This window comes from Pseudopipra pipra, chromosome 25 (genome assembly GCF_036250125.1).
Source record: "Pseudopipra pipra isolate bDixPip1 chromosome 25, bDixPip1.hap1, whole genome shotgun sequence".
Classification (NCBI taxonomy): Eukaryota; Metazoa; Chordata; class Aves; order Passeriformes; family Pipridae; genus Pseudopipra; species Pseudopipra pipra.
Window position 1 is genome coordinate 2,447,298 of NC_087573.1, and position 14,099 is coordinate 2,461,396.

At 51.4% G+C, this 14,099-nt stretch overlaps 1 protein-coding gene across 1 annotated transcript; it reads right to left on the bottom strand.

The window, feature by feature from the left end:
- Positions 1–9,284: 9,284 nt before the first annotated feature.
- Positions 9,285–13,878, bottom strand: IL10 (interleukin 10). Its single transcript, XM_064635965.1, has 5 exons — positions 13,649–13,878; positions 12,270–12,332; positions 11,842–11,994; positions 11,162–11,227; positions 9,285–10,873 (listed from the first exon to the last, which is right to left on the bottom strand). The coding sequence occupies exons 1-5, from the start codon at positions 13,805–13,807 to the stop codon at positions 10,781–10,783; spliced, it is 534 nt and encodes a 177-aa protein (XP_064492035.1). The 5' UTR covers positions 13,808–13,878; the 3' UTR covers positions 9,285–10,780.
- Positions 13,879–14,099: the final 221 nt, after the last annotated feature.

The window sequence follows — 14,099 nt, forward strand, 5'->3', positions numbered from 1 at the left end:
CTGCGCATCCCTGCTCTGTTCACAAGGGTGTGGACAAAGGGGAATGGCTTCAAACTGACAGGGAGCAGGTTTAGATTGGGTATTGGGAAGAAATTGTTCCCTGTAGGGTGGGGAGGCCCTGGCACAGGTTACCCAGAGAAGCTGTGGCTGCCCCATCCCTGGAAGTGTCCAAGGCCGGGTTGGACGGGGCTTGGAACAAGCCAGGATAGTGGAAGGTGTCCCTGCATGTGGCAGGGGGTGGAACGAGATGAGCTTTAAGGTCCCTTTGAACCCAAACCCTTCCGTGACTCTAAGGAGATGAGGGGCTGCCGGGGTGGGCAGGTAGAGCAGTGGGGGTCAAATCCCACAGAGGTTCTGCAAAGGAGAGAGCTGGAGCTTCCGAGTCCTCCTCCGGTCTTCCCTTGCGGAAGCCGAGCTGGGAGGAGCAGCGACTTCAGCTGCTGGGTTCCAAAACAGTGAGCTCACAGCCCGGCAGTGCCTCACGCCTGCGTGCACAGGGAGGAAACGTGGACGGCAGAGCTCAGAGGTGTGAAGCACAGGCAGGATTTTCCGTCCCGCAGCGGCCGCAGGGGCTCGCGGGCTTGCGCAGCTTCAACGTTTTGGAAAAAAAGAATAGGTTTCCTAAACAAATGTAATCCTGGTAATGAACCCAACCCTGAGGTCGTCTCGGGGGGCTGAGGTTCAGGTTTCCTTTATTACTGAGATCCTGTTCTGGAAATTACGGGGCTCACTGACACAAATCTTGACTCCAGGGGGAAGGTTTGCGGCTTGAAATGTTTTCTGTCTGGTTTTGGGGAGGAAAGAGCGGCGTGGAATGAGCACCAGTGACCATCCAGCTATGGGATTGCTCCCAGGGCTGGTTCCCCACTCCATCCTCCCCATTTTGGCATTATTGAAGCCATCAGTGCAGAGCAGGTCTCCCAGGGTAATCCTGCAGCTCCCAGGGCTCTCCTGAACCTCCCAACTCCTGGAGAAGGGGGTGCCCATGGTGTCACCCCTCCACCCTCCACTTTCCTCTCTCCCCAGCAGAAACCTCCCTTCAGAGGGGCCGTGCACTCACTGCAGCACCCAGACTCTCTCTTTCTGTCACTGCTTTCAGTGCCTGGGTGGATAAACCCCAGGTCTGTTTTCTGTAAAGCTGTTGATACTAAAAGGAATAGCTGGGGCAGTGTGGGCGTCGGGCGAGAACGGGCTTACTCATGCGGGGTGAGATTTTGTTGCTTTAGGTTTGAAAGCAAAATTTTGGGGCAGATTTGGTCACGAGGCACTGTAAATAAACCAGCTGGAGAACAGTGGAGAGAACTGGGGGAATGCTGGGGGGCTGTGTGCTCCTGGGATCAGGTAAGGATGGAAGAGACAGCAGGAAGGAATCTGGTTTTGGCTGGGGGAGATGAGGTTGATGCTGCACATCAGGGCAGGGGGGTTGGAACGAGTTGAGCCTTAAGGTCCCTTCCGACCCAAACCGTTCTGGGATTCTGTGGTTCTATCACCCTTGGGAAAAACACTCCAAGGGGAGCCAGGATAGAATATCTTTGATTAAGGTGCTGGCCTGGGACCTGTGGGAGATGACCATGGCTCTTTGCAGGAGTCAGCTGTGGTGGGAGCAGAGCATAGAAACCTGGGGATGCATGACCTGCTGACTCCAAAGGAATATGTGAAAGGTTCACTGCAATATTTTTAATTTTCAGTAGCTAGCAGGAAAATAACCCCTCTCTCCTCACCCTTTATTTTTAGCAGCAAACTTCCTGCTGAGGGGAAAAAAAAAATATATTTTTCTCGCTATTGAGGCGATTTTGATCAAAAGTCTGGCCCTGCTCCAGGTCGATCATCGGTGTTTGCTGCTGCCGGAGAGATGAATCACGAAGGGCTCTGTTCTTAGTCTGTCAACACAAGAAAAGAGCTGCTGCTCTTGCAAGGATGGAGGTGAAGCCTGGATGGCTGACAGCCTGTCCTCTCCCCTTCCTCCAGAGGTGGTTTGCTGTGCTCCCGTGGTGTTGGTCAACTCTGGACAACCCCAGGAGGACAAAACGTTCTGTGGCTTGTGTGGATGTGCAGGACAGGAAGGCACATTGTGCAATGGCACCAGAGGAGCACTCAGCTGGTTGCTGTTTTCACTTTTGTCCCTTGTTTTCTGATCAAGAGGATTATTTACTATTTACTGTACTTATTTACTCTTGAGGCTAGATGTTTGTCTGTGCCTGGGCTCTCAGTACTTGCAGACCTGCTCTAAATCTAATGGCAGCCATCTGTTGTCTTCTGCTGGCCAAGGAAGCTTTGACTTGGTTGCCTTTCTGCCCTAGGTTGGTTTGTACCCTGGGTACAGCTGCTGGTAAGATGGACAACTCAAAAAAGCAAAAATTCCTGTGAAAAATCAGATGATGGTTGTATTTTTTTAAGAGCTAGGATCGGGCACATCAGGGGATTGTCAGGATTTCCTGCTGTGAAGCTTGGGATGAGCACAGCTAAATTTCTTAATGCTCAAAAATGCTGGATTTATAAAAGATATGTTGGCATCAGGCTTGCTCAAACCTGGGATTGGAGGGATCCTGCTGAGGGCTGTCTGGAGCTGGCTGGAAAATGACAGGTAGTGGTGGGTGCTAATGGAAACCTGGCTGTAAAAGCAAAGGAACAAGATGTGCTTTTTGCTAACAGCAACTTTCCCTCCAGAAATTGTCCCATTAGGTTAAAAGAGGCCCACAGGAATCCGGCTCTAGACTTTTGCAGCAGCTTTTCCAACAGGGCAAGGCAAAGCTGTTCCTCAGTGCTCTGCAAAACCAGAGCAGCTCTGGCAGAGCCAGGAGCAGGAGGCAGGTGGTGCAGAGGGTGTGTGAGATGTGCCGGTCGCAGCAGTTGGGCTCAGCATTGCAAAAGAGTCAGGAAACGAAGTTTCAGCTCAGGGAAAAGTAAACTTGGTGCTACTGCCAGGAAAAGAACCTTGTAGTCCAGCCCTGGAGCAAAGGAGATGGTTTTGTTGCTTCAGGGTGTGATGAAATGGTGGAGAGACCCTGCCAAGAGATGAAAGGCTGCGGGTCACAAGGCAGAAAATGAGAACTGCCTGGGTTAAACTGCTGGATTGCCATCCATGTCCATCTGGGGTTATCTCCCTGCGTTGTGGGCTGAAATTTCCATCTCCTCTTCCATCAAAAAGCCCAGGGAAGCACTCTGGTTTAAGCATCTGAAGATCTGGCATGGATGGGAACAACTTAAATCCCCTTCCTTCCTCTGCATCATCATCTAACGGCCCCAAGAACGAGTCAGTGCCTCTGTACCACACACTTCCATAAATTAATGGATTGGTGGTTGGGGTGGCACTCAGAAGTGTCACAGGGTTCATGCATCTCTGTGGCCTCACATTGTCAGGCTGCTGCTTTGTCACCTTTCAGTATTTAGAGGGGCTTTTAAGAAAGACGGGTGCAAACTTTTTAAAAGGGTTTGTCGTGAGACATCAAGGGATACTGGTTTTAAACTAATATAAGGTGGATTTGGACTAGATGTGAGGAAGATATTTTTTACAGTAGTGAAACACTGGAACAGGTGGCCTGGAGATGTGGTGGCTGCCCCATCCCTGGAAGTGTCCAAGGGCAGGTTGGACAGGGCTCTGAGCAACCTGGTATAGTGGAAGGTGTCCCTGTCCATGGCAGGGGAGTGGAACGAGATGAGCTTTAAGGTCCCTTCCAACCCAAACCAGCCTGTGATTCCATGCTCACGAACCTCCCCGGGGCTGAGTTTTGACGCCGGGAGCCGAATCCTCCCCGGAGCCCCAGGATGTGCCGGGACCCGGCGATTCAGCGCAACGCGGGGAGCGAGAGCGGCGGCTGTTCCTGCCGGGTGCTGCTCCCCCGGCCTGCCTGGGCTCTGTACCGCTGAGGGAACCGGCCCTGAGTCATTGTGAAACCTCCTGGGGCAGCCGGGGCTCGGCTCCCGGGGGCTCGGCTGCCGGCGGAGCCCGGCGCGGCACGTGGGAAACGGAGCTTCGCCGAAACCGGGCGCCTTGCTGAGAACCCCGTCGCTCCCAAACGTCTCTGCAGCACCACTCAACCCCCCCTCCGCCGTCTGCGGGGGAATGGTGTGGCTTTCCTGGTCCCACAACCCCTTTTATTATGTTTTTGGGTTTTGTTTTTTTTTTTCTGCTCTAAACTGTCAGCAGGGATCGTGCAAGGTTTCCACCGGGTTGGGGTGTCGGGGCTGAATCCCTTCTGCTCCTATAACCCGGGGGCCCTTCCACCCACTGTCTTTAACCCGGTGATGGGGGGCGTGGGGTGCAGTCCTGGGGCTGCTTGACACCCCCTTCCCCTCAGAGTCCTGATGCTGCACCTGGAGAGAGAGGTGGGTGACTCCTGAAGCTCTGTACTGGAATGCTGGACCCTTCCTGGTGGAGCAGGGTGGAAATTCTGTTTACAGGGCCTGATCAATGATCATTGTGCTGGCTTGTTCTTAAGGGCTTCATTTTTTAAGGAATCTATTAACCTACACTTTTCTCCTACTTGTCTTGTGTCTTCCCATGTGGTTGGAGGGCAGAGGAGTTTGTGAGAGGAACCTGCAGAGCTCAGAAAAGGGTCAGGGCAAGCTCTGCTGTGCAGCCTTAGAGGAGAGATGAAAAGTTGATGTCAGGGCAGCTGGTGAAATCCTTCCTCCCAAACAATCTGTCCTCAGACTTTAAAGCCTTTAGAAAAATGATGACTGGGCTTTTGCAGGGCACAAAGTGACAGTTGAACAATTGTTTGGCTTCCCAGAGGAGCAAAGCCTGTTCCTGTATAACCTGTAGCTCTGTGGGGTTCCCACATTGTAGCTCTGGGTTCTGTCCCCAGATAGTGACACCAGCAAGGCTGATGCTGCCAGCACCTGTCTGCCCTTACAGAGTGTTGTTGGTTCTTGAAAGCAGGAGCACCCATCATCAGCCTCGTGTGGGAGCCCTGTGGGTGCCCTGTTTGCCATCTGCACTGATGCTGAGGCCAAAAAGGCTCCTGGCAGTGCTGAGAGTGGGACAGGGCAGCCCCCAGCCCCTCCACGTGGGCCAGACCCCATGGGTGCCCCTGAACTCTCACTATGAGACAACTGGAACTGCTGCTGCTCCTCCAGCTTTTGTGTAAAGCCAGAGCACAGATGAAAGGGTGTCAGGCTTAGATTTCACTTGCTGAGACACCGAAAGTGGAGCCTCACAGGGAGGGGTGAGATGTGCTGGCTCCCCGGGCTCAGAGGGTTCTCAGAGCTGGTGTCCTGCCCTTTGGCTGCACCCCAACAGGCCCAAGGAACGCTGGCCCTGGGAGATGGAGACAAGTCCTTCCCAGAAACTGGGCCCCTGAGCACTGAAGGTGCAGCTGTGGCACTGTGCCCCCCAGTGCAGCTGTGGCACTCTGCCCTCCTGCACCCAGTATTAGTCAGACTCTCGCCACCTGAGATGAGAAAGTGGCAGAGCCGGGGCTGTGCTGCTTCCTCCCTCTCCCCTGGGTGATGTAAGTGCCCAGCTGGGGCTCACAGCCCTGTTTTTGCTGCTCCCTCTGGCCTCTTTCATGCCAAAAGCCCCAATTTCGGTCACGAGCTGCCAAAATCTAGGACGCAGAGGGGCAGGAGCTGCGTGGGGTTGAGTGGTTGCAGCCAGTTGAAGTTAAATGACAAATGTTAACTGTAACCACAGCAAAATGTGGAAAGTTCTGAAAGCTTTTGCAGTTCAAAAAAAAAAAGTTAAAACAGAGTTTGCTTGTTTTGATTTTGCTCCTTTTGTGCTTAAAGGTCCCTCTTATCACCAAAAGATGCGTCCCTTGTCCTCGTGGCACCTTGGGAGGTTGAAGGGTCCTGGAGAAGGTTCTCATCTGCTTTGTGCCAACTGAGAATTTCTTCCTATTCCAAGAGGCCAGTGTGGTTTCATCCCTCAATCCCAGCCCATGAGAGGAGAAGTCTCTCTGTCCAGGAGACACTTCCACCACGGTGCTCAGCTTGGGATCAGCTCGTCTGCCCTCCCCATGGTGCCCAACAGGAGACGACAAAGAAGGTTAATTACTTTCCTGACAGCAAGTACATGCTGTCCAGCACTGGGTGCTTATGGCTTTGAGGACAATTTCCAAAGAGAAAAAAGCAAAAGCAGAAGCAGCAGCTCCCCCAGACAGCAGATGCTCTCATGTTGCTGCCCTTGGTATGTTCCTTATTTTAAGTGAAACTTTCTCGTATCCTGGGAGCAGCTGATGCTCAGAGACTTCTGGAGTCCTCAGGAGTTTTTTCCCTATGTGTTTGTGCACAAATTACAGCAATTGAACCAAAGCACTTGTGAAACCACCATTTTTTTCCCTGACTGACTGGCTGGGAGGCAGAAATGGGATTTTTATGTAGTGTTGGCTGTGTTATGATGTCTGGATTGGTCATGGAGTTCACAGCAGGTTTGTTTCTGGCCTAATGGTGATTCTCTGCTCTTCAAGAGCAGGGAACTGAAGGTCTGATAATTCTCTGTATTTACACCAACTCTGTTTTCCTCTAGGGTTTACTATTTAAACTTTTTTTTTTTTCCTAACCCAAGAAGTGCTTTAACCACATGCAGCCTGCAGCAGACAGAAAGCTCTGTGGCACCTGGTGGAGATGCAGATTTTGGGCTGGTGGGAAGCTCATCCTTGTGTCAGCACAGCCAAGGTCAGGTGAATGACTCAGGCTCCCAGGCATCAGGGCTGCTGATCAGGCAGCGGGCTGTGCTCTCAGGGGGAAGATACCCAGCAAGGAAACCATTTGCTTCTGTGGGATAACAAAACCAGAAAACCACCTCCTTTGATCTAGGTGATGGTTTTGTGCTGTTACTGTAACACCCAGACCGACACTGAGATTGGCAGGAACTACCTCAGCACTAAGTGATGGGGGATAAGGGACACGCAGCTGCCCCATGCAGCAGCTTTTGGGGCTGCAGGGGAAGCAGAAGGTTGAACCCAGAAGGGGATTGCAGGGGAGCACTGTCCTATTTTGGTTGGCAAGAGGATGCTGCCCCTGCTCGTGGTGGGGGCAGCTTGGAATTTGGGTGATCTTTACTGGGATCTTTAAGGTCCCTTCCAAACCACTCAGTGACTGTGCCTGGGGTCTCATCCTGCAGCTGGTGGGATCCAGCACAGCAGAGGCAGGGCTGAACCCCATCCCAGTGCTGCAGCTCAGTTAGGCTCACCTCACCCACTGCTGCTTCAGTCTGTGATGGCATCGTGCTGCTGCATTCAAAGACTGATTTTGCTGGTTCCCCCCTCCCCCAACACTGATATTTTTGGCATGTGTAAGTTCATGTTGGGACTCAAAGGGTCTGCTCGCTCCCTACATAGGTGTTGGGTCAGGGTGCAGCCTGGACAGGCACTGGGTGATGCTGGTGCAGGAATTCTGGCTGGAGGGAGGTGCCAGGAGTCACCTGGATGACTTGTGACAGCGCCCTGACTCTCCCAGTTCAGGGAAAAAAATACCCAGAGGGTTTACTTAAGCAGTGCATCCTGGCAGGGATGGGCTGTTGTGCACAGGGCTGGTCCAGCAATGGGAAAATGTTGCTTGAGGACATGGTCAGAAATGAATCACGGGGATTCCTCCTCCATTGGAAATGTCACTTCTCCAGGGGAGATGCTGCCTTTGGTTTCCCAGATGGCTTCTGCTGGGATTTCCTAAATCTTCTTGGACATGATACGTATGTTTAGTCAGAGATGAGATATGTTTACGTGCTTTTGCCCACCAGATCTGTGTCATGACACAAACATCCCCGTGTTTTGGTGACAAATGGCACAGACATCTTTGCATGTGGCTTGCATGGAATCTAGCAGGGAATGTCCCCCTGGCTCAGATCTGTGGCCAGGGCTGGGAGCCCTCTCTGTAGTCCTTCCAGCTCCCCAGCTCTGCTTCAGAGGGGCTCAACTGCCTCTCCCCACCTCCTCTCCCTGCTGATCCCCCACGAGCAGGCAGCCATCCCACCCGGAATGCCGACTTGCTCCGTCTCCTCTTTCTTCTGAATCAAACAACTCCTGTAGCATCAGGTCTCTGGAAACCTTTGTTCTCTGTACAGCACGAGGATTCCATCTGCTTCCTTCCTGTGGTTATTTAACCAGAGTGACTGAGCTTTACTGAGAAACTCTCCACAGCTGAGCTGACGTTGCCCTTTCCACGCGCGAGGCAGAGCCCAGGCACCAGTTTCGCTCACGAGGCTCCTTGAGCTCCTGCTTTGAGCTGGTGACAGCTCTGAGAGCTGCTTCCTGCCTCCCTGTGGAAGAAAAGTTATACAAAAGGGATGAAAATAGGTGCAGAGGGGCTGGGGGAGCGTGAGGAGCAGACCTGCCTGGAGGGAAGCTTCAAGCAGTGCTCGTAAGCACAGATTTGGCTGAGAACACGAATCCCCTCCTGGGGCAAAGTCAGTGATTCCACTGACCCACATCAGGCTGGAGTCTGGGCAGAAACAGGCTTAGAAATCGTGGTATTAAGTAAAAAAATTTTGCTTTCAATCCAGTGAAGAAGGAAACTCTACTGTCACAAACACTTGGAGTCTGCTAAAGGGCTGAGAGGGATGAAAATGAAAGAGGCTCGAAAGTGAAACAGGAATGTGACCCGGTGGGTACCTGCCAGCAGCCACCAGAGCTGGGCTGCACTTTGGAGATGGTTATACTGCTTGAATTCTGGGGTTATTAACAACAGAGCTGTGAATTCCCATGTGCATGCCCACTTGGGTTTTGTTCAGGGTGTGCTGAGGGATCCACCTGCATAGATACATAACCTCCAGCCTGGGAAAAACAAGCAGTTCTGTTGTTGATTTATGTTAGTCTGGTTTTTAGCTGGTGTCTGGTTTTTAGCTGGTGTCTACTATCTGATCTAGGATCAAGGTCTCATCCTGACTGAGAACAGACGTGAATTTGAAAACATCCCAGCAGGTAAACAGAGGCAGCAGTGCTCTCTCCTGTAAACCAGGGGTGATTATCAGTGACATTTGGGCACATAACCAGTTATTTAACTGTAAATGCTGCTCTAAAAAGGGCAGTGCCTGAAACAGTTGCTAATTAGAGTCTGAAGAGGCTGGAGCGACCCATGGAGCACCTTGGGGCTGGTGTTTCTCTGCTGTGGGAGATCACTGCCAGGTATTTTGTCAGAAATTTGCTTTTAAATGTGAGGACCTCAGGTCTTCTCACTTCCCTGGCCATTAATGCATTCAGCTCCTCCTGGGTGGTCCTTCCCACCTGGATCTGTGCCCGCTGGGCTCTTTCCCAGCACGGTGACACTGGGCACAGGATCTCTGCTCTGCTGCTGATTTACAGCCCTGTTAACAGCTTGCAAGAACACAACAGAGGCTTGGCTCATTAGGAGGTCTTTATTAGCAAAAATAAAAGATTTCTTTTCATACAGATAAATAGGCAAGAGTTCACACAGTGACAGAAGCCCCCCCAGGAGTGGAGCTGATGTTTGCTCTTGGCTCTCACCACGGCTCCAGGGCTGTCCTTGCTTCTCCTCCAGCGTGGAAGTCAAGGTGTTTGGTGGAAAAAACAAGCACAGAGTTGGCTCAACGGGAGCTCAATGTGTCCTGGTAAGAAGCTTAATTGCAGTTTTAGAGTGTTTGGCCCCCACGCTGCCCTTGAGCCCGTGCCCACCCCGCTGCTTTCAGCAGGAGTGGATCCAGGGAGCAGCATTCCAGCCCTAACTCTGGGATAACCAGTTCCCAGGCGGGCATGCTGCCAGCAGGAATGCCCTTCTGTCACCATCAATGTACACAAAGAATAAATCCACTATAAATAGCCTCTCTTCAGCGGGGACTTACAAAGCAAACAGCAGACTGGCAGTGTTTCATCGGATTGGGGCCCTTTTACTTCTAAATATTAGAAGTAAATGCCTCTGGGCTGTGGCATTTCCCTCTCCCCCACAGGAGACAGGCTGAGGAGGAAGGTAAGCCCTAAAATCAGCCACTTTTGGGGGTGCTCTCCCTGCAGCCTCCCCCCTGCAGCACGTGGGGATTAGAAACCAAACCCCAATGTTGTCAGTGCTGGAAGCAGCTTCATGGATTTGAATGCAAATTACACAAGCCACCTTAAAATGGTGGTTAATTAAATATCCTCTAACTTATAAAAGAAAATAGACAATAAAACAGTGAGTAAAACCCAATCAAAGACTGGAAAATAGTAAGATTAACTTCTGAAAGTGCAGAGTGGCCAACCCAGCAGCTCTGGAGGGCAGATATTTAGCAATATTTAAGCCAAGTTCTATTAGAACCAAACATTTAATTCCTACTACTATTTGTTTTTTTTCCTTTAATCCGGACTAATCTATATGTTGAAGTCTAGAGGTAGATTAACTGAGCTGTTGCTGTGTTTGTGGGAGTACAGGTCCTCCCCTTCATAAACATAAAAACATCTGATTGGATAAATAAATAGAGAAATAGAACATAAGGAGAGTGTAATTTGGTTAAAATTAAATTTTGTTCATCTCAGAGCTGGAATTCCTTCTGATCAGGAGTGGAATTTCACTTGGTATAAACTCTGTTCATTGTCTGCTCTCCAGAAAAATGCTACTTTGGGTGTTTGGAAGCTATGAATAAAGTAGCACTATGATAAACAGTATTAAAATATGGAACAATAAATAGTATTTTCCAAGCTCATGCTCTTCTTCAAAACATATTGTAAACTTTAACACTGAGGTATTAAAAGTAATAAATATTGAATTCTAAAAAAATAACTTTTAAATACAATAGTGAACTGGACGTTATTGACCCATAACTGAACCCTGAGATAATCTGAGCTCCTGCAGCCTGATTTTTGAACAAATAGCACAATTTGGTGTGGAAAAGGCAGAGCCAGGGGTGTCCTCAGTCCCTTCTCTTCATTGTCAAGTATTTTTCGATGTAGTTGATGAAAATGTCAAACTCTCCCATGGCCTTGTAGATCCCGTTCTGGTTCATCTGCAGGTGAAAGCCCAGCGTGTTTAGTGGGACTGTGATGATATTTGGGATGTACAATCACTGCACAACTTCTCCTCCCTCCTCCTCCTGCCTCTCTGCCCAACTTCCCGGGGGAACCCCCCAGCTCCTCCTTCGAGCACCACCCTCTGGATTCCTCTGCCTTAGGTATTTATGCATTAAAGACTTTTTTGGGTTCTCCCTCCTAAGCTGAAGCCATCAGTAAGATCTCTGTCTTGCTGGAACAGCGAGTTCCTCCCCCTTGGTGCAGCCGTGTGAGCAGGACCTCACCTTGTTGAACGTGTCCTTTATGTGCTTCATGCTTTTGCTCCTCTCCTCGCACGTGAAGAATCTGTGCTGCAGAAGGGATAAAAACAACGGCTTCAGCCCCAGGGGTTTCCTGCCCGGGGTGTGGTTCTGGCTCTCCCGTCCTCCTGCCCCTCCTCAGTGCCGTTCCCCACCTTCCCCTTCCCCCTCTGTGGCCACGGAGCTCTCCGAGGCAGCAATTAGAGCTTTTTAGCGCCGTGCCCTGCTGAAAGTGTGACCCGAGCCTGGACCCCCAGCCCGCCCCCAGCCCTTGCTGCCAGCCCCAGGTGAGGAGCTCTCTGCCCAGGGCAGGATTCATCCCGTCTGACTCCGGAGATGGACTCGTGGCTGCGCCAGGTGGGAGTTTGGGAGGGATCATCGCAGAGCCACGTGGCTCCAGCACCCAGGTAAAGGACAGACCCTCCCCGTGTCTCTTCAGCCAGACTCTTGTGCAGGGCTGGCTGTAAGTGGTGCTGCTGGGCATCATCATTGACTAATGCCAGCCTGGTGAGCAGGAACCCCATCCTTGTGTGCCCTGCCAGCTCCTGCCTGCCTGGATCCCTGCCCCTCCACCCTTACACCACCCCGCCACCCTGCCCCTGGGGACCCTCTGCCCACCCTCCTGCTGCTCTGGGACTGTCCCCGCGACGCCGAGCCCCACTCACACAGCGCCTCATCATCGTCCTCAGGCTCAGCAGCAGGTTGCCCAGGTCGCCCACGCTCTGCTGGTGGTGCGCGCTGGTCCTCATGGCGCTGGGCAGCACCTCCTCCATGTAGAACCCCATCATCTCCGACACCGACTGGCAGCCCAAGCTCCCCTGGGGCGAGAGGAGGGAAGCAGGTTGGGAGGGGGATGGCCACCGGCACCGACGGGTGAGGATGTTATTTTAAATCAAAGTCGCCCCGGCGGTCGGAGCGCTCGCAGCGCGGGGGAGCCGCGGCAGCCCCGCCGCGGGCACACGTGGCACTGCGGGGCTGCCGAGCTGTCCTGGAGCGACTTTAGGAAATGCCCCAATTTCCAGGCTGCTTATGAAACACCCGCCGAAGGATGGAGGAGGAGAAGGGACTCAGACACGAGAGCTGTGATTCTTACCTTGAATTCATCCAGCAGGTCGGAGCTGAGCAGCTGGATGCTGAGGTCGTCATCTTTTGATTGCTGTGGGAGGATGCAATGGAAATGTGAGCCTTTTTAGGCAGGTAATCAACTCTCTTTTCACTCTGTCTAATCAACTGATCCTTTTCTTGTTTGCATTTGTGCTCTCCCTGCAGCACACGTGTGTGCAGAGCACAGTGACAACAGGAACAGGAGTCACCAGTTCTTTGGTCCATAATCTTGCAGCACAAGGACTGCTGGGTCAGGACAGGAAGACAATGAAATCACAATCTTTAGTGATATTGATTTTGTCAATGTGAAACTCCTCTCTCTGCCACCAGTGCCACGCACTCGCTTCGGCTGCTCGGGGTGTTGTCTGAGAGTGCTGCTGGAGACTGCAACGCTCTCCAGAGAGGTGTCAAAGCAATGGCAGCCCCTGGAAGCCACTCCAGCCTGTCTGCCAGGTCAAGAGGGTTTAATCCCCTGGATTTTGTTACCTCTGTAAGTCTCCAGTTGATGGGGAAAAAGGGAGTTTTTTCTTATGGTGCCTCCGTTGCACCAGCAGCTCTGAAAGACCAAAGAGCTGCAGTGGGGTGGGCTTGCACCACACAAAGAATGACCCCATGGCACCAAGGGATTCAAAAGCTGTCCTGAGAGGTTAAAAATACTCCTTCCAAACGTTATCTGGGAGATTTACAGCAAGATTTAGATCTGCAGTCTTGGCTGCACTCAGTTGATAATAAATACAAGCCATGACATTAGCTTGAGATTTCATCTGGAGAATTACCTTGTTTTATTGCTAAAACACACTGACATCAACCAAAACAGTAACAAAGATGTGACCAACCATCTCTGTCAGTACTGATGCCGTGACAGATGCTCTGAGTGCATCTTGTGCTGTTTTCTCAGCAGAGCAGTGACCTTTCACAGACACCAAAGCAGGTGTCCAGTTACTGTGGAGTTTCTCCAGCTGTAAAATACCCTCTGCACGCTTTTGTGGTCCTTTCAAAGCAAAAGCCTGTAGCAAAAGATTTCCCTTTTCACCCAGCATCGAGGCGAGGCTGGACCTCGCTGCCCTGAAGGAAGGACAATTTCCTTCCTGTGTAACCCAGTGATTAATTTGGTGGGATTTAATTTAGCGGGAAGTCTGGCTGCTGAGGCTCACAAAGCTTCGTTATGAAATCTCGAGTTCATTGTAACTAAAACTAGGAAGAAAACCCTCGTGTGCTGTCTCTCAGCAAGCAATGAAACCGAATTTCTCTTGCTCACCCGTAACGTAACTGCACTAAATCATTTCTGCAGAGAGGAAGCTCTTCCCCTCCAAATCACTGAACTTTGCAAAAACAGAGAGGCGAAGAAACGAGCGGGGTGATACTTACAAAATAGTCCTTGATTTCCTCAAACTTGACTCTCAGCTCTCTGAGCTTTGCAGGCAGGAGCTGGGGGAAGTGCAGGCAGGAGGGCTGGCAGCGGGCGCCGGCAGCCAGGAGCAGCAGGAGCAGGATGGGCATGGCTTTGCAGCTGGAGCAGGTTCTCATGCTGTGGGAAAGGGGCTGCTTCCCTCTTGGTCCAGCTCTCGGGTGGATTTCACAGGAGGGTATAAAGCCAGATCTGCAGCTTTCACCTTGATGGAGCCCCTCATTTATACTCTCAAAAAATGGCTCCATTTCCTCTCCCCCGTTTCCTGACGAGCAATATTGGGGTTTTAAGTCATTCATTAAACCCAAATGTCACTTGGGTTTCCCGTCAACTTGGGTTTCCTGTTCTCTTGACCTCCCTCCTCTCCTCACACCCCATCAATTCTTTTGTGCTTAGACTCTGCAATTTTTT